At 44.5% G+C, this 23,282-nt stretch overlaps 2 protein-coding genes across 2 annotated transcripts; one reads left to right on the forward strand and one right to left on the reverse strand.

The window, feature by feature from the left end:
- Window positions 1-308: 308 nt before the first annotated feature.
- Window positions 309-9,078, forward strand: gckr (glucokinase (hexokinase 4) regulator). Its single transcript, XM_062522926.1, has 19 exons — window positions 309-445; window positions 924-1,079; window positions 1,197-1,265; window positions 1,432-1,500; window positions 1,683-1,756; window positions 1,944-2,010; window positions 2,745-2,798; window positions 2,929-3,023; window positions 3,269-3,374; window positions 3,647-3,765; window positions 3,957-4,055; window positions 4,333-4,430; window positions 4,685-4,761; window positions 4,919-5,015; window positions 5,286-5,383; window positions 5,484-5,564; window positions 5,779-5,928; window positions 6,603-6,737; window positions 7,917-9,078. The coding sequence occupies exons 1-19, from the start codon at window positions 392-394 to the stop codon at window positions 8,040-8,042; spliced, it is 1,824 nt and encodes a 607-aa protein (XP_062378910.1). The 5' UTR covers window positions 309-391; the 3' UTR covers window positions 8,043-9,078.
- A 2,672-nt stretch (window positions 9,079-11,750) lies between these two features.
- On the reverse strand, window positions 11,751-21,735 carry rp1l1a (rp1 like 1a). The gene is made up of 5 exons (XM_062523484.1): window positions 21,091-21,735; window positions 20,218-20,392; window positions 18,683-19,693; window positions 15,593-15,766; window positions 11,751-14,680 (listed from the first exon to the last, which is right to left on the reverse strand). Exons 1-5 carry the CDS (start codon window positions 21,733-21,735, stop codon window positions 11,751-11,753), a joined length of 4,935 nt encoding a protein of 1,644 aa, XP_062379468.1.
- Between the last annotated feature and the right edge of the window lie 1,547 nt (window positions 21,736-23,282).

The following is a 23,282-nucleotide window of genomic DNA, read 5'->3' on the forward strand; positions in this document are numbered from 1 at the left end:
TAAATGGCCGAGATTTGACATGCTGATAAGACAAATTGTATAATATCATTTCTGTCCGCCACATAAGCGTTACACTTCGAAAGTAAACCATTGCATTGAGTTATTCTACACTATCTGATATGATATAAATTGCTCCTGTTTTGCATATCTACCACACAGCTCTTCCTGAATCATGGGCTTGTCTTCAGGCTGGGCTACTGTAGATCAAAGAGCAATTGGTGAACTCTGTACTTTCATTTTGAATCTGTCTTCAGTGACTAGTGGTTGTTCTTCTATCGTCACATGAACTAGCCCAGTCTAGTCTTTGAAATCCCACTGCACCACATACGACCTGTGAGGGGCTAACAGCAGAAATTGTTACAGCTGACTGTATTCTTACTGCACATGTGCAATGCCCGGACACCAGGAGAAAGTCAGCAGGGCTAGAGCCGCACAAGAATGGGAGGTAATGTCTGTGCACTGACCATACAAAAAGATTGGATAGCCTAGCTGCATTTCCCCATAGACCCTTTCCTCCATAGGTTTGTGTGAGATGAATATCTTATAATTGCCAGATCAATATAGAGATTGCTGAGTTTTGCTGTTTTGTTTACATTTTGTACACTGTTGTTATGTGAGACTGCAAAAGCTTGCCAAGTGTGTGAAATTACCTGGAAATCAGTTAACCATCACTACTGCTGCAAGCACTCAAACTGTCAAATATATTGACATTTTCCCTGGCGCAAACGGCTATCAATCACTTTTGTTGTCTGTAGATATATAGTCTGTATATAATTCCTACACCTTTATGTTTTTTCTTTAAATAACAAATCTGGCTGGCCTGCCCTCTGCCAGCAGAGAGTGACATTAACAAGGAGACACACACAGCTGTGAGTTGACATGGCACAGATCAAACCTTGACAGTAACAGAGGCACCCTGTCAGTCTCCAGGTTACGAGTCACCGCTGCCCGTCACGGAGATGTCCAATCCACTGTCCCGTGACATAGACAGGGCGGGGCCGCGGCAGATTGTGCGTGTCCTTCAGGAGTGTGATGCTGAGGTATTCCAGGGGGACCTGCAGCCAGACGCAGAGTTTAAGGTCAGGACTCAGTGACAGCACTGAAGCAACAGCTGCACAACACCACAGGCAGAGATGTGTCATGTGACGTCCATTTCTTGCCTTAAATGTAACATATTTGGTGCAATGTTTCTGCAGAGACTCTACAGTGAGTCTGTGACACAAATTCTGGTGAATGTGGCTGACAGGGTGAAAACAATTCTCAGGGTGGGTATCCTTTGTTTGCTAAAAGCATATGGCTATAAACAGATTCAGAAATAATTAACATTCTCTTGTGTATATTGTATATTATATTCTGTTTGTATATTTTGTACGAATAGAATTAAAAAAAAAATTATTAATCAGATTTCCCCTGTCACCTATCTTTATTTAGGAACCAGATGACAGTTTAATCGTCCTCAGTGGGTGTGGGACATCTGGCCGTATTGCTTTTCTTTTAGCTGTAAGTTATTACAATTGCATAATATCATTACATTTAACATTATTATCTTCTATATCACTTTTGTGTTAACCGTAAACTATGCTCAATTAGCCATAAGCTCTGCTCAATTGAATCATTACTGGTGCAACACACCCCCTTCACACTTCTTCAAGATAAAAATGAATGACTCATCTTCTCTGTAGAACACATTCAACCGGATTCTTGGAATGCATCAGCAAAAGCCAGTGTACACTTACATTATTGCTGGAGGTGACAAGTAAGTATACTTCTCTTCTGAAATTCAGCATGTTTCCATGAGATGTTTACATTTATTCATGCCTGTCTTTATGATCCTCTCTTATGTTGCTGTTGATATATTCTGAGGCTTGGCATTGACACCCTGTTACTGAATGTGTTGTGAATGCGTATGGTGTAACATTGTAATGACATCCACACTTCCACAGGGCTCTATTGACCTCTCAGGAGGCTCCAGAGGACGCTCCCTCACTGGGAGCACAAGTGCTGAAGGAGGTGAGGAGGAGAGAGAGGGAAGGAGAGGGGGAGAGTAAAAGAAGACGGTGGAGAAGAGAGAAGGCTGTAAAGAATCCAAGCTTAGCACATGAAAGAGGAGAGGGGTAGGCAGGTTTGGATGGGTGAGGTGAAGTGAACGTTAAAAAAAAAGACAAAAGAAGAGGACTGAAGTGAAGATCAGGGGATGGGAGGAGTGGAAGAGAGGAAGGGTGGGAAAGAGAGAGAGACAGCTTGATGGATGAATATCATATTCATGAAACAGAACATCCAGAACAGAATGACCTCATGGTAATATTCCTCATGTCAAGAAATATGAACTGTTTTATGCATGTTGTCGAGGTTGCCACTTGTGTAGTGTAGTTTTGGCTGTTTGTATTATCCGCTTTTTAGGACCTTAAAGCCTAATAAAAAGCCTAATTATCTCTTGATGATCTCATTACGCCTCCACAATGATGAGTCATTACCAAACCTGTGCCAAAAAAATGAGGCTGAGATCTGCTCCACTCCTTGGCTCTAGATATTCATTTTAATTTGATTGGTAAAAGGCATTAAAGGCATATATGCCTAGGAGGCATGGAACACTTAGCATGTGCAATCAACCCTGTAAGGCGGATGGGTAGCTGTGCATGTCCATGTCCTGAAAGAGGCTTGCAGCACTCCAGACATTGTGGATCATTAGGGTTGTGGCCAGTTACACTACCGCACTGAATGACTTGTTCTTTTTTCTTCTACAGGCTTGTGTTGGAAAGAAGCATGTTCTCTTCTTTGGAATTTCCTGTGGTCTCTCGGTAGGTTTCAGGATTCAGGATTCTGGTAATATAGTGAAATAGGCCCTTTGTTATTCCTTTGGTTATTGAAAGCAAAACTACCTGTTTGTGTCTGCTTTGTAATGGACTCTCATTTATATTCATGATGAAGGCACCATTTGTTGCTGGCCAGCTCGACTTCTGCTTGAACAATTTGGACATCCTCACTCCTGTGCTGATAGGATTCAACCCTGCACACATGGCAAGGTACGGCAAACAGGACGTGACACAATAATTATGACCAATACAATGATGATGGTGGTGGTGAGGATGTCAGAATGGATATGAAACGAATTAGATTAGATGAGATGATCAAATTGATGAGATTGAAGATGTTAGTAGCTAATAATGGAGACAGACGTTTGGATTCTTTTTAATGGGAATTTAATGGAAACTGTTGTGCACTTTTACCTCAGAGGTCCTCTCATATTCAATGATTAATCTCTCCCCAGGAATGAGCCTATCCAAGGGTGGCCACATACTTTCAGACAGGTCACAGAGAGGATGCTGGACTCGCAGAGGGCTCAGAGAGCTTTTGTTCTAAACCCAGTGGTTGGGGTAGGCCAATGTAAAATTCATAACCACAATTTATTATGCTGTCTGTATAATCTCAAGCTATGAAGAGTGATGAGAATGGAGCGAGATCACTGAGTATCCCAGTGCCCAAAATTCATCATGTGTCAGCAGAGCTGTGGTCCAGAGTTATAAAAAGCTTTGCCATATCACAGGTCACAAATGGACGTCCATGATCATCACTCTCCATGGCTAATGCTGCGTATATTTGCGTTAGCTGAAGTCACCATTGTATATTTCTGATTTCCCCTTTGAAGCCCGAGGCCATCAGTGGCTCGTCGCGGATGAAAGGGGGCACGGCCACAAAGGTCCTGCTGGAGAGTGCGCTCCTGCTGGGCCACAGGGCAGCCCGTAGCCACGCGGAGATCAATCGCCAGTAGGTCCCGCCGCCAGCTGACTTCAGAAGCTCTATTTGTATGATTCCAATGCACACACACACACACACACAAACACACACACGCGCGCGTGCACACACACACACACACACACACATCACCCTGGTGCACTGAAATCGATAGGGATCTTTAATCTGATTCTTTTAACTTGATTTCCTTGCTGGGCAAACAGAGCTGTGTTGGACTGCATAGGAGATTATGAGAGGGTTCATGAAATGACATACTGTAAAACCGATGAGTTGGCCAGTGTGGTTGGAAAAGCCGGAACTAGGTAAGACAGAGAATAAGCAGGTAAGCAGCCCCCTATCACAGAAGCTTCAGGCTCCCTGAAATTATGGATGACTCATTTGTTTTATTTGTGTGTGTGTGTGTGTGTGTATGTGTGTGTGTGTGTGCGTGTGCGTGTGCGTGCGCGTGCGTGTGCGTGTGCGTGTGTGTGTGTGTGTGTGTATATGTATGTGTATGCGTATGCGTATGCGTATGCGTATGCGTGTGCGTGTGCGTGTGCGTGTGCTTGTGCGTGTGCATGTGCGTGTGTGTGTGATCAGCCTACAGAAGGAGGGACATGTTTATTACCTCGGCTGGAAGACTCTGGGAATTATGGGAATTATTGACGCGAGTGAGTGCGTCCCCACATTCGGAGCAGGTACGATAGATTAGACATCACTGACACGCTAATCAAGATGAATGTACTGACCACTCACTTCTGAAACCTCATTCCATCTGATGTATGAATGGGTCATATCATAGGCATCTCAACCAGCACATCTCTGTATGGGTATGATGATCATAAAGGCAGGACTCTATTAGGTTAAATGGTTTGGCTTTATCGATGTTTGTGGTGTTGATTCTTCAATGAATTGATTATCAATGCAGTTTTATCGTTTTGTTTTTCTCCAGACTTTCAAGACATTAGAGGTTTTATGTGCGGGGGTTTCAGTGAAATGAACAATAAAGAGGGAAATTTGTCCTCTCTGGTTTGTATAATTCAGTCCATAATGTACATATGCTTAATGGGTGTTTTTTGCTATAAAGTCTTTATGACCTATATTGAACTAAAGCCCATATAAACCCCATTCACCAGTTCTATCTCTTTTTATCCATTCTTCACTCTGATTCACACTCCATTTCTAGGGTCCACAATTCTGTATTGATCACAAGGACTTTGTAACCACCATTTTGCCCCTCCTAGGAGAGAATGACACAGTTATCTTCATATTTACTGTGGATGGTGAGATACAAAGAAAAATATTTCCTATGCGTAACATTATTCTGTAACCTAAGATCAAGTAGCAGTGTATTACTTTTCTTTATTATTTAAGAACACATTTGTATCCATTCATATTTTAGGCCCAGAAAGTAACTATAAACACCAATTTAACATAGCATCTAACTCAATATAGAGCTGTAGGCCTGGACCAGACTGCATGACCATTATTTAAAAATATATATTTATCCTTTTGCTAATATACTTTTGCAATACTATTTGAATGTGAATCAGATGATTTTGGTGATGTTGAGAAATTAGCTGGACAAGTGAAAATGAAGACCTCAAATGTGCAAGCAATTTGTCATGAATACAAGGGACACCATTTTCCTGTGAGTAAGAATTTATAGCCAACCCACTTCAGGTCCAGTTGTTAAAGCTGTCATTTGTTCTATTTGTGAAAGTAATCCATTTTTTTTATTATTATTTCAGGTGAACATAAACAGCATATTTGACTCAAAAGTCCTTAAAATCAGTTGGACCCCCTCAGATGCAGATGATGTCTTTTTCATGGTACCTACAGCACAACCACGGTGTACACAACACAAACACATTCTACATTGTGTTCAATGCTGTGGCCTCATTTTCGGGATATCAGTTCAGGCTTTTCCAACAATTTCAGTTCTTGAAATATCTTTATAACCCTTCTAGTATTCTTGTGGTAATCATTTAAGGATTCACATTCTATGATTCCCTTTCCTGCGATTTCTGTTCCCTGTTGATTCAGAGGCTACAGTGGGAACTCTCCACAAAGTGGATGCTGAATGGAATCAGCACGGGTGCTCACGTCTTAAAGGGCAAAGTCTATAAAAACTACATGATAGATCTCAAGGTCACCAACAGCAAGCTGTACAGAAGGGCCATAGGCATACTACAGGTAAGACTTTCTAATGAACCCAGCGACCAAGGCGTCAGGCTGATACACTAGCTCATGAGGAGAGAATTACCCTTCATTATCAGTAATAACTACTGTAGCCTGGAAATCCAGACCCAAATCTAGTAAGATTTAGGGTCTGGCTATGAGTAATGAAAATGACGCAACTCGAGGGGCGGCACCAAGCATGCATTTGAAAATATCACTGCGCGCAATTGGATAACACTATGCTCAATATATACCGACTCATTCCGGACATCGATGTAGCGCTGACGTTGTTTGTTTAGCTTGCCTCTGACTGACCTATATCAGATACACCAATGTCATTGGGTCAGTTCAGCTCCAAGGGTATGGGTAATCATTACATCATTACTGATATTGCCAGAGTGACTTGCTGAGCAAATTCAAATTGTGCTCTTGTGAGAACTTTGGATTTCCAGGTAAATGACTGTTCATAGGCCTAGAAAAAGAAAACAAGCGTAATCATGAACTGATAGAATGCTAAACAGTAAATTAGGTACACCCATGCTGCAAGATACCATATAATACTGTAAACGTTATGCTTTCCTGAATCGCAGATAGCCGTTGATTCTAAAATATGCCGTCCATTTTTCCACTGGTCCAACATACATGATGTTATTTTTCGCTGAAGTGAATGGGCTGTCTCTGGTTGTCAGAGGTTCACAGGTTGCCCGTGGACGCAGGCAGAGCGAGCCCTCCTGAGAGTCCTCTACGGAGTGGAGGAGCTCACCATGGAGATGGCCACGGCGGATGTCAGCAGACACACTCATGCAGCCACCACAAGTGACAGGGTATGAGGCATCATAATAGATCACCTCCATTGCTGTGATTCACTTTTAAGTGATCCCTTAAGGGCCTGCCACAGCACAGGACGTATCATTTCTTAAGGACTGTCAAATACGCTTTGGCTAACATCCATCTGGCAGCTGACAAATACTAGACCTCTGCTGGAATTTAATCAGTGTATTTTAGTGGCTCAATGGTACTGTTCAATTGATCATTTTATTGTACTTGCAAGCCCACCAATATTTTGGAAGCAATTACTTTTGAGTCATTTAATGTCTCATCTGTAATGTAGAAGTGTGCAGGAAACAGACACTGCCATCCACGGGTAGACACTGAAGTAACTGCTACAAAGCGAAACCATGGGGTTCATACAATATATAGCAATTGTTTATGTAAAACATCACTGCATTGGTGTTCATGTTACTTTATCTCCCTCAACAATGGAATTCTCTTCTCTGATTGGCTGATGGGGTGGCCATTAACTTCGTATAACCTGCTACCTTTGAAGTAGTTCCCGTATCACACTTGAATATTAATTCGCCAAACTCGTTGCGAAGTTTAAATGAACTGTCACGTTGCATCCAAGCTGAAATACAGACGTGCAGAACCATAGTAACATTGTAGCATATGACGGAGGTGGATTGTAGCTAGTTGAATGCCATGTAGGCTATAAAAGTAGCGATCTTTCAAAGTTAAAGTTAATCAGAATCCTGGGATATGCCCGCTTGACAACGGGAGAGATAGAACTAACGACTGGCTTTTGGCCGTAGCAACCAGCCATTTAGAACTAACGACTGGCTTTTGGCCATAGCAACCATCCATTTAGAACTAGTAACGGCAGTTTTGTCCTGCAAGTAGAAAGTTGATATGTGGCGGAAAGTAGTCCCGCAGTCAACACAGTTTTAGCGATGTTAACGGACGCAACGGTGAAATAAAACTATGTTCTAAATATACAGGTTATGAATACAAACGGGAGATAAGCGGGATAACGGCCTTCGAGGTCGACCGGTTCGATGGAAATAATGGCACGGCGGAGGTAACTCCGTCTCCGTGCTTCGCACGTCGCCGGAGTTCTAGACCTCCACCTAGCCATTATTTCCATCGAACCGGTCACCTCGTCGGCCGTTATCCCTTACGTAATTAGTTGCCTTTTTAACCCTTATGGGTCTCCGTCCCTTTGCCAGGTGGTTCCGGCGGCTCTGGTGGTTCTCCAGACGAGCTGCTCAGTATCACAGGCACAGGCGCAGCTGAGAGAATGCTCTGTGGTCAGGGATGCTGTGGAGACCTGTCTGACCTCTGGACGCCACTAGCTGCACTCCAAGACATATGAAATAACCTGACATGGCTCTTGGTGTTGAGCTTGTCTAATCACAACAAAGGAATATCAGGAATGTCATTTTATGTAAAATGACAAACTTAACTATCTCTTGGCAGGATTGAATTGTCATGTTATTATCATTATATTGGAAATGTTTATTTACATTTTTCAGGGATGGATTACTGAACAGGCCTACTGGGCCTAGGCCCAGGGGCACAAGGGTTTATGTTCTCCACCCCATCTTAGTCATTCCTGAAATCTAACACAGGTTACACTGTGTGTGATAATCATGCTTTGTAATTGCCATCTTTTCACAGCAAGATGTCTTAAATCCACAGCAAGATGCCTTAAATCCATTTCTACAAAACTCGCCAGAATTAATCAGTTAAGGGGTTATCTTAAAAAAAAGTAACTTTCCAAGGCCTTTTTGGGGGCCTTTTCATGTCTGTGGCCAGGGGCCCATAATCAGTGCATCCATTTTTTGTGGCATTTTTAAAACAATATGCTGTCTTACATTAGTCTTACATTTAATGCATTGTGCAATGTAGCCTTAATTGTTTCATTTACAATTAAAAATGTGTCACTGTAAGAAATAAATATCACTAGATCAGTACGTTAAAGGTACACTATGCAAGATTTTCACCTTAAAGAGAAACTATGCAGTTTGGGCAATATCTTTGCTGTTTTCTTATTTCTCGCTTACAGGTTTCTCTGCAGAGCTCCCCCTACAGCTTCAGCGTATATTTTTGAGATACTCATTAATCGGTCCGTCTGCTGTTTCCTCTTTCCTTGTTCCTCTGACAACAGTTTACTTTTTGCTGGCTCTGCTATGACAAATGTCTGAGAAACTCCAGCCGGTGCCTGACGTGTATGTGTGTAGCACAGTAAAGCAATTGGTTACATTGTGAGCATGATTGCGAACCAAATTCTGTAAATGAAAAACGTGAGCCAACTCAACAACAACCTCAGGATACCTGAGAAAGACAGGTCACATGACAAGTAGTCATTCAGCACAGTCTGTTACAGTAGTTGAGTGAATGTATTGAAACAGGATTTATCTGGCCAACCAATTTTAAGAGGGTCTTAAAGGGATAATCCGGAGTGAAATGCACTTTAGATCAATTTTTCAGACTATTGGGAGTACATACGTTGAGTTGACACCAAAATCATGTCATTCGGATGTATTTTGAGAAAGTTCGAGTGCACCGTTTTTAGCCAAAACTCGTTAGCCTGGAAGTGAACCGGGCATGTCCTTTCGCCGCTACAAAACGCTATTTTTATACCTCTTCTACTGTTCCAAACAACACTACACTTACGTGGTAGTGAGTGGAGGGTCCCTAAAGCCAAACCGAAGTATCCCCACGTCTTTATGTGGTCGGATAGAGAGTCCAGAATGGATTTAATCGAGTCAGTACCTTTCCGGAAATGTCGCTGCTGCAGTTGGCAACGCTTTAACAACACTTTAATAACATTTCCGGAAAGGTACGGACTCGATTAAATTCATTCTGGACTGTCTATCCGACCACATAAAGACGTGGGGATACTTCGGTTTGGCTTTAGGGACCCTCTACTCACTACCACATAAGTGTAGTGTTGTTTGGAACAGTAGAAGAGGTATAAAAATAGCGTTTTGTAGCGGCGAAAGGACATGCCCGGTTCACTTCCAGGCTAACGAGTTTTGGCTAAAAACGGTGAACTCGAACTTTCTCAAAATACATCCGAATGACATGATTTTGGTGTCAACTCAAAGTATGTACTCCCAATAGTCCGAAAAATTGATCTAAAGTGCATTTCACTCCGGATTATCCCTTTAATTATCCGGGCCTGCACTGCATACTCATAACTTCATAACGGCAACTTTATGGAATAAAAATAATAAAAAGAAAAAGAAAAAAAGAAACACTGATGACACTGAAATGTTAGTGACACAGCAACATCAGTCATTTCCAGTCATCCAAAGTTCAAAATTGGCAATATGCATATGTAATATATAGTCCGTCCACCAGATGGCTCTGCATTGTGCTCTCTACTCATCTGTCTTAAAATTTGACCATTAATTTCTAACCTCACCCACTGTAGTTCATAAAATCAGCAATAGTAAAACACCCATTGCCAAAACAATAAATATGATAAAAACCAGATCATGAGATAACACAACATGCATTTTGTAAGAAAACTAAATTTAGAATGTGGAATATAGAGTCATTTTCAACTAAAAGGAAGTATAATCATATATGGCTCTCCAGTCCTGGCTATTTCTTTTTTTACAGCCGACATTCTTGGAGTATCCTGAAGCTGTTAGCTAATACACCTGTCCTAGATAAGGAGTGATGCAAGTCTGCCTCAATCCAATCTGCTTGCTAAAGATACTCCTGAAGCACCAGCTCAGGGATTACTATGGGGCAGGTACATTTGTGTATTAGGTCCTGGCAGGACACAAGCAATCTGGATGCAGAGGTCTGCACGCACCATAAAGACAGCTACAACAATAATGCGATTCGGTTCAAAGGTGGATGGGGTATCTCTCAAAATATATACCCCAATTACCATCTATGTCAGAAAAACATCAAGTAACAGCAGTGGTTTTATATACATACTAAATGCATGCCATCCTTGAAATGATTCATGGTTCATTTTGAAGCATGCCACCTATTTTTCCCAAATACTTGATGTGGGTGAAAATCACAGGAAGTTGTGGCCTCACGTAAATATTCTGGGTGAATTTAACTATTCCAATTCCAAGAGTGAACACATTCGTAGGAATCAGCAGAGCATTTTACACAATTCTATAACATGTTCAGTATATTTTATTTAATAATGACAGACAGTATGATTACACTAAAATAATAAATATTACATCATGTTAGGGAAAGTGTAATTTCATACAGTACGTCCCTTTATCCAGAAGGTTTAAATGTGTGAAATACCAAGTAGAACTTAAGCAGCATCAAATATATATTCCTTAACATCTTTCAAACACTCATTGCAGCATCTTTGAAAATGACAGTACATCAAGGGCCACATGAAGGAAATATGATATTTTTCTTCTCCAGACACCCTTGCCTGTAAGCACTCACATACGCTCACCATTAGAGAAAATTAGTCCAGAAACAGACATACCCGTAAAGTGACACATTTTGGATGAAAGTCTGGCTTTGAACACGGCAGTTTTGTACATATTAGCAGTTCTCTCCATTGCCCAAAGATAAAAGCCCTTTGTTTTAAATACTTCAGCAGAAACTCTTTAAAACGTTTAAATAATACTTCCAAACTCCCTGAGGTTGGGACATAACTTTTCATATGTCCTCTGAGAGCATTGAAAAACAACTTTGTGCCATGCACAAATCACAAAGATAGATTAGTATAATGCTCTCTCTTCTGGAAACATGTTGCTTTTACACAATGACAATGAGGATATATTGTTTAACAACATACTCCTAAAATCCCTGTCAGTCGTTGAATAAAATATGGATAATGCACTGATACATCTTTACATCTTAAAAAGTCATGATAAATACAATTTCTACAAACACTGTACATTCTCTGTGTATAACCAGTTCTGAAACACCCTATTACAGTACTGAATGTTGAGATTGTGGTTTCTAACACAAACAATGGGCAGGCCCACTGTAGAGAAATAATCAGAAATGCAGTCTTTTCTTTTTTTAAAGTGCGTTATGCAGTAGGGTGTATGGTCAGACTAAAACTCAAGGTCGTCCACTTTAATGTCACTGTCCTTGGGTCTCCGTGGTTTGTTGGCTCTTGCAGGAGACCTGCTTCTTTTCTTAGAAGTAATCTTCAAGCCTTCGTCAGTCTCATCCCTGTCCATTTTATGACCAGAGATGCTTGAGAAAACTGACTGTACAATCTGCTTGGCTTCCAGCTCTAGCTCCACGGAGTCCATCGATCCTGGCTGTGATTCGACTGATGTTCTGGTCATCTGTCTGTTTCGGAACTGCTCCCACGATTCCCCTTTGGCGGGTTTCAAGTCCGCCACCTTAGTGTCCTCCTCATCTTCATCACCCTCGTCCTGATCCTGGGGTCCTTCGCTAGCCTCCTCAGCCCCTGTGTCACTTTGAACTGTAGCATCCCCTTCAGCATCAGTGGCCTCTTCAGTCCCGTCTTCGTTGCACACGTTTCGAATCTCCTCATCTACATCTTCCTCTATTTCATCCACCGCTTCAGTGGAGTCACACTGGTTGCAGTCGACATCTCCTTCTGTATCATCCATTGGTGTCTTCTCTGCAATGGCCTCATCTTCAGTTCCATCCTTACTCAACTGCTGATTTGCTGTGTCTTGCTCTTCTGAACCATCTGCCACCACCTCTTCTACCTCATCTTCAGCTGCCTCTTCCTCAGCGACCTCTGCTTCAGCAGTGTGCTCATCATCTCCCTCCTCTGTTTCGAGGTTCTCGTTCGTCTCTTCAGCTTCTTCTCCCTCTTCCTCCTCCACCTCCCCAGTAACTATTTCATCTGATGCTGCTGCTTCGTTTTCTTCCTCGTCCTCTTCACCTCCATCCTCCCCATCAACGACTATTTCATCTCCGCCATCCTTCTCTTCATCTTCTGCGTCCACTTTTTCACCTGCCTCATCTCCCTCCTCCTCTGCGTTGTTTTCCTCTAGAACCTCTTCCTCCTGCTCAGGTTCCTCCTGGACCGCCTCTAAGTTACCCCCTTCATTGTCTTGCACCTCTGACTCGGATTGGTTCTTGGGAGGCTCTGCTGGTGTCTGCTCTACCTTGGGGGCCGGAGGGGGATCTCTTTTGAACTGGAGGATTTTTCTCAGGTCGAAATCCATCCTGACGGGGGCGGTGTTTATGAGCTCAGCTCGAAGCACCTGCCTGGCCTCCAGTTTCTTCTGCATGCAAGCCTCACATGGGCAGTACTCGTCATCACTGCGCTGATCACTGTTATCTGTACCAGACGCACCATCGCTCTCCTCGCTTTTGGATGGCATGAGGGATTGCTTACGCATGACCTTCAAACGCCGGCGCCTTTGATCGGTCTGAACAGAGAACTCTTTAGACAGGGCGTTCACAGGTGGTCTCGGGGATCTCCCTGCACGACCCTGAATCTTCTGGAGCTCTCTTTTAATACTATCTTGTATTCTTTTATGCACTTCAACTTTGAGTTCGTTGATCATTGTGTCAAGCATCACATTGTCATCCAAGTCCCAGCGCACCTTGAACTCCGCCATTGCACTGGCATAGTGAGACATGAATTGCTTCTCTATTTTCTTCAGGAGGCTCAACACCCACATTGGATCTGGGTCTTGGGAGGCTTTCCTCGACAGCTGAGCTCGTTGTACAGAGGGAGGTGTGCCTGAACTGGAATCGTCTGGACGATCGCTCTCGGTTCCATTGGCTGATCTGCTTTCTTTCCCAGAGCTGTCAGTGGGTGACTGAACTGTTTCTTCATTTTCTTTGGGACTCTCAAGACTCTCTCCCAACTCCACTGGGGCATCATCTGGGACATTTTCAGTACCGGCTTCATCGTTCTTCTCCCCATCGTCTGGGCTTTCCTGGACAGCTTCCTCTTGCTCCGGTTCTGCGGCCTGCTCTGGTGCAGAGACTGAGCCGTTCTCTTCATCGCCCCCTTCTTCTGGGGAGGCTTCTGCAGGGGTTTCCACCTCACCTTCCTCTGCGCTACCAGCCCCCTCTTTGTGCCCTTCTGAATCTGACAACGGTTCTCCTACCAGAGTAGGAGGTGCTGATGCAGCTTTCTCCTCCCCACCATTGATCATGCTCTTTGCCGACTCATCTGAGCCACTGCTGACATCAACCCCAGAGGATGATCTGGGATTTGCCTCATCCTCAGCCGGGGGATGATCTTTGCCCCTCTGTGTCTTCTGATCCCCCTCAGTGGGGTCATATAGCCAGAGTGTTTGGAGAATGGTCATGATCTCACTGTATTTTTCATTTTGGGTGCCTGTTGGATCAGAGTCGATGAGTCTAAGTTTTGCGAGACAGTCTAGGAGTCCTTTGGCAGATTTGCTGAGTTTCCTGCCATACACAGGAGAGACCTCTGGAAGGCTGTTGCATCTGTCCATTTTGGGGCTCAAAAGGGCCTTCATGACCTGGGCGGTAGAGTGGGATCGCTTTGGGAATTGCTCTTTTCTGGGTGAATCAGAGTTGGGTTTGGGAGTGTTTGACTCCTCTGCCTGGGAGGTCTCGGCCACGTCACCTTCAACGGCAGTGTCTTCTTCTGGCTCCACTGGAGCATGCTCCTTCTCAACATTCGACTCAGATGCATTCTCCTCTGCTGCAGCAGCCTCCTCGACTTCCTGTTCACTCTCGTTTTGAACAGTCTCCTCAGCATTCTCCACTGATTCCACCTGTGGTGGATCCTTGGGTTCTGCTAATTCGTCTTCCATTTCATACATTGGGCCATCAACCGGAATGTTCTTCAACCACTCATTCACAACATCATTGGGAGATGTGTTTGGCAAGCAAGTCTGCATCAACTCTAATGAGGACTGCTCGTCTCTTTGTGAGGAGCTGATTTTCTTATGTGTGCTTTTGCTGCTCTTGTTACTTTTAGTTTCCAGCTTGTCATTTTCTTTTTCTCTAAGTACATTACTCGAAACTCTGCTGCTTGGTCTTGTGTTTCCAGACAGCTCTCTTAGGAGATCTGCTGCAGAGAGTGCATTGGATAGGACACTATCACTAGATGTAGAGGCAAGGCGTATTGTAGGTGTCTTATTTTGGTTTGGTTGTTCAGCTGGGCTTGAGCAATTCTGTGATGTATCAGATGTGTCCCCTGAATTTGTCCTTGCTGTTTTCTCCTCAGTTGGTTCTTTTTCTGGGGCCTTGTCAAATTTAACAGACTTAGCTTTTTTGGTTGACTTGAAAGACTTAATACTGCCATTTTCACTCTTACCATCTGAATCAGTTATGGGAACCTTTACATCTAGATAAGATGTTTCCTTGGGCACATCAGCTGTTTTGGTGACTTTGTGAGATTTGGTTGACTTTTCTGACTGCACCGAAGCACTTGACTTTGGCCGAGAATCTCTTGCAGCTTTTTCATTTCCACTGTCATTCCCCTCTTTGCTTGCATCTGTGTTCTCAGGTGGATTGATAGCAGAAGGCTCTTCTGCTTTGGCAGGTGCTGGCGATTTACTGCGGGTCACTTTGGCAGATGATGTTGACAAAGCTGAAGGACTCCTCTCTTCCCTTTCCTTCTTCAGACCTCCAGCCTTGCTCTTTGTGCTTGATCTAGATGATTTTACACTCTCTGCTCTCTTCTCTTCCAAAGGAACCTCTGTGTCAGGGGTCACTGAAGTGGCAGGCCTATCAGGTTCCTCCCGATCCTCACTAGGCTCAGTGGTAATTATAGTAGTAGCTTCAAGTCTTGATGGCTTTTCTGCATTTTCTGGCTGTACATTCTCTTCTGCCTTTGATCTCGTTGACTCTGGGGAATCTGGTGTTTTTGGAGGTGTAGAATGATTGCACTGACACTTCTTTGACTTTGAAGACACTTTTGAATTACTGGACAATGCACTGGACGCCCTTGGCTCTTCTTCAGTTTTTCCAGTCTTACTTTGGCTAGATTTCGGTCTGGGAGAGGGAGCTCGGGCTGACTTCTTGGAGGTGTGGGAGGCCACACTTAAGGCACTCTTTGACCTCTCGTTGACCTCCTCTGCAGCCTGTGCGACCTCCTGGCCTGCAGGGGTATCGGTGGGCTCTGCTTCAGCATTGTCAATTTCAGTAGCACCTTTGAGACATTTTTCATCAGAGGTTTGTGACGTTACACTTTCAGGTCTCTGCTCGACTTCCTTCACTTTTGCAGTGTTATCAGAATGTGCTTCAGGATTGTGGCTTGCCTTTTGGGATTTACTAGATTTAACAGAAGCAGTGGTTTTACTTGACATTGCACTTGGCACTCTTTCCTGAACCTCATTTTCTGCCTTACCCTGGTTTTTTGATGACTTTGTTGACTTCTTTGACATAGCACTAGTAGGTCTCTCTTCAGAAGGGACTTCTAATTCTTTTCCATCAGGCTGTTTTGTTGCAGGGCTGGGAGACCGTTTAGCCTCTTTACCTTGAGATTTTCTGGATGATCTTGATACGTCTGTTCCGACAGACAATGAGCTTAAAGGTCTTTTTTCACTCTCGTCCTCCTTCACCCTGTCAGATGGAGCAGGACTCTTGGCCCGAGCTGTTTGTGCTTTGTCTGATACATGTAATGTAGATTTGTGAGATCTCCTGGATTTGACTGAGGCATCTGTTTCATTTGACATTGCGCTGGCTGCCCTCTCCTCCTTTTCTTCCGCACCTTCTGCTGAGTTGGAGTTTGCTAAGGGTTCTGTTGTTTCGTGGTTTGAAGCATTGTCTTTTACAATTGTTTCACTAGGTGCACTCTCCTCAGCTGCAGTCTCCTCAGGGGCTTTTGGGGAGGACTTTGCTGATTTCCTGGACATAGCACTGGATGATCTCTCCTTTGGGGCAGAGTTTGTCTTATCTTCCAATGGATTGGCTGGACTCGCCGCTCTCTTTGACCGTCTTGAGGTTCTCGATACATCAGACTTAACACTTAAGGAACTGGCTGGTCTCTTCTCATCTTCATTTTCTTTCTCTTCTTGCTTCACTTTTGCTGGGCTCTTAGGCCTGGGTGATTTGGCCCTTTCTGGAGCAGCAAGGGTCAACTTCTGTGAGGCTTTGGATTGAATAGAAGCATCTGATTTATTAGACATGACACTGGCTGCTCTCTCCTCTGTAATAGCCTCAGGCTCTGGATCACAGGCATTCTCTCTTTCTGCTTCAGGTGCTTTTCTATTAGAGGGTGTTGCTGCCCTTGGGGATTTTGCCCGTGACGCTGTTGAACAAGCTGACTTATGGGATGCTCTTGATCTGGCAGAGGCATTAGACATCACGCTGGGTGCCCGGCTGTCCTCTGCAGGTTCTTCAGCTGATTTTGCCGTGTTCTCCTCTGCAGGTGGAGACTGCAGAGGAGACTGCAGAGACTCCTCATCACTGTATGACTGCTTTGGAGATAAATTGGATCTATTGGAGGCCTTTGATTTACTTGATAGCGCGCTTGCTGCTCTTTCTTCCTCGGGTGCTTCAGTTTCCTGTTGGCAAGTGTCAGATACAGCTGAGGTTTGGCTTGCTGCCCTCTCTGATGCTTTGCTTTCAGGTCGAGCAGATTTCCTTGATGCTGCAGACATGTTTGATCCCGCAGACAAAGCGCTGTCTGCCCTCTTTTCACTCTCTTCTTCATCTTTTGTGACAGTAGTCTCATCAGGGCTCTTGGCTGCAGGCGATTTTGCTCTTCTCAAAGCAGAACAGTTTGATTTGTGGGACCTGTGGGACTTGACTGATCTGTCTGTCTTATTTGACATAACACTTGTTGCCCTTTCATCGATGGTTTTGCCCTCTACTGCTTCATCAGTGGCTGGTTTCTCCTCCTCGGATGCCTGCTTTAAGGATGACACAACACTAGCAGATCTTTCAAGAAGGGCTTCTTCTTCTTCTTTTTCCTGTTTCTCGGAGGCAACAGAAGCTTGACTCTCTGCGCGCTTCACCTCAGCTCCTTCAGGCCTCCTTGACATCCTCGATGCTCGTGAAGCACTTGACTGAGCTGATGTGGCCCCATCCCTTGCTTCATCATCCTCTGCAATGGAAGTTGGACTTCCTGAATGGTTTGACTTTGGTGATTTTGCTCCATGTGAGGCGGAGCAGTTTGATTTGTGTGATACCTTGGATTTATTGGACAAGGAGCTACTAACTCTGTCCTCTTCCTCTGGCCCTTTTTCTGAAGAGGCAGTTCCTGATGACTTCCGACAGTTTGAGCAAACCGACCTCTTGGACATGGCAGAGGCTTTTGAATGGTTGGACTGAGCACTTTCCACTCTGTCGTCTGGGACTTCCTGTCCACCATCTGCTTCACCCTCGGCCTTGTCTGATGCTGGTGTAGTGCCTCTTGATGACACATGATTCTCACATTTCGTAGATTTGCTGGATTTCTCTGATTTCCCTGATGCGGCTGACCTTGCTGACCTCTCTGACATGACACTGGGCGGCTTCTCCTCAGCCTCTCCATTGGCTTCATTGTCTTCTACTTTATCTGTCAACTCCTCTGACTGTCCGGAAGCACTCTCACTCTCACGGTCACACCCAGCACAATGGGGACACACACTGGATTTTCCAGATCCTCCACTGACTCCTGACATGGCACTTCGTGTTCCCTCCACCTCCTCCTCCTCTTCCTTCTCCTCTTCCTCCCCCTCATCCTTCTCCTCCTCTTTCTCCTTCTCCTCGGCTTCATCCTTAGAAGACTGGGCATTTGATTTGTGGGATCTGTGCGATTCTCTTGACTTTCTGCTGGATTTCGACACTGTGCTCTGGGGCCTGTCACCCTCCTCAGCGTTTTCTGACTGAGGGGACGTTGCTCCGCACTGACAAGAGTGGCATTTTGAGGAGCTTCTGGATGCTGTGCTCTCGGGCCTGCCATTAGGAACGGGACTGTCTTGCTGCTGGTCTGCTGGTGCGGGAGAAGCATTTTTGAGCTTGTGCTTTGATGACCGTGAAGAGCAAGCAGACGCGTCCCTTAGTTTTGGAGACAAAAGTCGCTCATCTGGCGTTTTACTGCAAGTTTTTGCCCGGCTGGACACCTTGTTTTCCTGCTCACCCTGAGAACACAGAGTGCTCCTGGAAGCGCCGAGTGGGAGGTCATCATCGTCTTCATCCTCCTTCAGGGACTCGAGCACTTTTGAGGAGTTGCTTACCGCAGAGACAGGACGATCCTCTGTGTCTGATGCCTTGGTGACCTCAACACAGCACATGCCCGAGTGGCGGTGCTTTCGCTCTGATGTGTCTGGTCTCCTCTCGCCGTTGTGAAGCATTCGGCTCTCTCCCTCGCCCCTCTCAGCATGGGACCTCTTGCTCTTTGACGTTGTGGCCATGGAACAGACCTCACTGCGGCTGCAGCAGCGGCTTATGGTGCAGTACTCCACCATGGTATCTCCTCCGTCCACAGTCTGTTGGTAGCACGAGGCCTTCTCCACCACGTGCTCTGTGTATTCCTCGCTGGAGCGGGAGACGGTGCGAATGCTGTCCACAGAAGCCTCCTTGCGGACAATCTTATGGGACGATGCGCTGGAGCTAGAGGACTTGACCAGCCTGGATGACCTGTGGTGTTCTCTGTGCATGGGGTTTTTCCATATGTCATACTCCTGGCAGTGGTTGCAGCAGTTTTCACAGTGAGATTCCTCCATTCGTCTATGGCGTACTTTGGCATAAGTCTCCTCAACATCACCACTTGACTCCCGCTCTGAGGACTCTTTACCTTGCTGTAGGTTATGGGGATTTGCTTCCTTTTCGTTAATGGCGTCGTTGGTGACCCCAGGAGATTTCTTGATCTCCGTGGACCACTGGAGAGTCTCATCGTTGGTGAGGCGGAAGCGGACTTTCATTTCAACAGAGAGGCTGCCATCTTTGTTGACAAGGACTCGCTTCTCAATGTCATCATTTATGATGGCTTCCTTTGTATGAGGGCAGTTTGTGACATAACCAGATTGGCCAGGTGTACACAGTCCATTTGGGTAGGATTTCTCTGATGACAGAGAAAATCGAGTCGACCTGTTGCTGGAGTCTGACCTTGGGTGGATGATGCTCTTCTTAGTCTCGAGACCAAAATTCACTGTAAGTACAAAAGAATGACACAAATTAATATTGATGTATGATCATTCATAGTGTCAGTAAAACATCTACCAGTAGTATTAGGCTACTATGCCTCTATGAATATAATGGCAATCACTTTGTATTGGCAAATGTACAAACTCAATATGCAGGCATGTCTAGCCTTACTGAGGCAACAGCATATGATATGTACATAGGAGGATATAGGACATAGTCTGTGTTGTATATAGTATTATTACTACATAATACTATATACAACACACATTGCATTATTTCGTTATCAGCAATGGGCCTCATTTTCCTTATATAGCATACTTTTTATATCAACTCGAGAAACTACAGTTATATGTATTGTGTACATACCTGAAGCTTCTTGTAGGTTTAGTATGCTACTATTGCGTAATGTTTACTATGGTGGTCAAAAACACTCTGTATAGATGCTTTTGGTGCTTTGTATTTTCCATTTCATATTATTAGACAAAGGAGTCCAATAGCACATCTATGCCACTCCTCTGATGGCCCTACCATTTTTCTTGCTCTCGTGTCCCTCGCTGCAGACGCTGGAGCGGGAGCGGGCGCTCACCCCCGGGAGCTTCTCCTCGGAGCTCTTCTGGCATTCCACCATTAGAGGCCTGAACGGCTCCCGACCCACACACACCAGCACGTTAGGGCAGTGCATCAACGTCTGGATGCTGTCAATCTGCACACACACACACACACACACACACACACACACACACACACACACAGGCATACACAAAGGGAGCAATGTTAGGGCACTGTTTCTGAGCAGGAAGTGATGTTCCATATGCACTGGCATTGCTGGTAAACATATTTTTTTAACTCAGCCTACCCTGACTTCGAACATGAGTAATACATCAGAATGTCACTAAAACAACAGGAGGTATTGAACAAGGTCAAGGTCAAAATAATCCCATTCACTTCTTCAAGTTCTGACATCACCATGCAGTGCAGATGAAAGCATTGTACTGCTGCAGCATGACACATTTGTACAATTGACAATTTGACTGAAGACTTTCAAGTATGACTCACGGTGACTCATGACACTATTTTTAGGGAATAATCTTTTTGTGAATAATTTTCAGTTCAGTCATTATACTGTGCTTTAAGATCTTCTGAACAAACACTGCCATAGTATTTGAAGTCAAATCATGATTGGAAATCACGGGTATTTTGCATAAAACCAAATTTGTGGGCCATTTTGGATATAACACCATAAATATATCAAAACAACAGGTTGCACTATTATGGCAATAGTTGACAGCCACAGGTTGATATGTAATGATAATTAGATTAATATCAGTCACAAATGATCTGCAGATTGTGAATGTGGTGCTTCTACATAAGATATGACAGCATTCACAAAAGTCAAGTTACCTTGCGTCCCTCGATGGTGTAGAGTTTCTTGATGTGGCACTGCATGAGTTCGGACACCTCCTCCATGAAGACGCGGAGGCTGCGCGCCGTCCGGCGGCTCAGGACAATGGAGCGCCTCACCGACGGGTCGGCGTTCTTCACCAGCACGATGCGCTTGGGGTGGCGGTAGTAGTGCGGGCTGGCGTGCTCGGGCGGGGCCTCCTCGGGCCGCGTGGGCCTGCGGCGGGCGCTGTGCGGGCGGCTGTGGTGGTGCCACACGGTCGGCCGTTTCCCCGCCACCTCCATGTTGATGGGCCTGACGTGGCGGAGGTCCGAGCACAGGTAGCAGCCGCCGTCCTCCAGCTGCTCCAGGCGCTTGATGCTGTGGGTGCCGCGCGGCGTGGTGATGGTGCGCACGCCAAATGGCAGGGGCACTTTCTGCGAGAGGTCGTCCAGCAGGGCGTCGAAGCACTTGAAGCTGCGGTTGTGAATGGCCATGCGCACGCCGCTGAACTGCGCGTCGCCGCTCTTGAAGAAGGTGATTCGCTTGGCCGGCGCGGCGGTGGTCACGTTGGTGGGGAAGCGAGCCGTGAGGGACAGAGGCTGCTGGGGGTCATCCTTAAACGGGGAGCTCAGGTCCGGGAAACCAGAGGGTCCACTGTGCATTCTGCCCACTCACTTCACACTGGGTACAGAGTAAACCATGATTAGACTCATCACAGTAATCACATTATAGTAGTCACATTATCATTCTATTCATTAGTCATCACATTGTCTTCATTAAGAGCTTAATGGGCAATTGAAAGGCTTAAAACTACACTCTCCCCATATCTCCCCATCTTAACAATTTGTATGGACACTCATGTCATAACCCTGCCCACTCATAGAAATATGTCCTTAATGTCAATGTTTATATGGGATTTTCAATCAATTTAAATACAGTGAACGTAAAGCCGTGTGTCAGCAGTGCAGTTCTGAATCTAATCTCTCCCTCCAGTGTTCTATTGTATTTGTGAGAGACCATTTAACTACTTAGACAGCTAGGGGCTGCCAGATTTCTGTCTGTCAGTCTGCCTGTTCCCAAGAGGATTGTAACAGCAGGGATGCCTTACTTGGCAGAGGTGTGGAGGCTAAGGCAGCAGCCTTTAGAAGTAAGCTTTTCATACCAAGGCCATTACAAAGTAGACACGAAATCAGTTTGAAATCACAGCTGAAAGTGTTCATATAAAGTGTCTATTCAGGTTTACAAGAGGCTATTACATAAAGTTTAAAACAAAGGAGATTCTAAACTATTCAGTAGCTAGCATACAGTCTGCTTGCCCTCATAGTCAAGATGAAGAAGTGTGAAGAGTGTCTAACATATTGATTCATTTACTGAATGTTCTAGTGATGACTACATGGTATTAATAATAGCTGCCAATCCCAAATGGATACCGTTTGATCAAATCTCATTGCTCAATTACATAGGAGGAAACACTTAAGAAGTAATAGCTGCTGGCCAATTCAGCAGCTTGAGGTTAATTAGCATAATGTTATTCCGTGCCTCTCAACAAGCTGCTTTTCCCTGAGACAGAGGTTACGAAAAGGTTACATGAAATAGAGAGGCCTAATTATTGAGATATCATCTCTAGCAGACAAGTGAGTCTGGATCCTGTGATGATTTCAGCTCCCATACCCTTTCCAAACCCAAACAAACAAATGCAAAATGCAAAAATCTAAAATCTAAATAAGTATTATGCTTTAGATTATAGACCTGATTGTGTAGAAAAAAGAACAATAAACCAGAAATGTAGTGAGGGTTGAAAATTAACTGGGGAATACCAAGTCCTAACCCACAAACTAGGTCTGTCTGGGGGTTAATGAAAGGCCTGATTTAAATGGCACATCCATGTTTAGACCTTAAATGGTGTGTTAATCCAGCAGTCAAAGGTGCCTGTGTGACACCATTAGAGATGTTTACAGTAACAACATACCTATTAGACATTATATACAGGTTTACAGACTCCCTACTGCTCTGAAGAGAATCAGGCTTATTACATCATGAACACATTTGGGTGTGAAACAATCTAATAATCAATATATAACAATCCAATATCAATATGTCACCGAATATTGTAACAATAAAATAACCTAAATACATCACACCTTGCTCAAACCAGCTTTAAAATCGACCATATCTAGTACGAAGAGTCAGCTCATTTACAATGAATGAA

This window comes from Sardina pilchardus, chromosome 20, assembly GCF_963854185.1.
Source record: "Sardina pilchardus chromosome 20, fSarPil1.1, whole genome shotgun sequence".
Lineage (NCBI taxonomy): Eukaryota > Metazoa > Chordata > Actinopteri > Clupeiformes > Clupeidae > Sardina > Sardina pilchardus.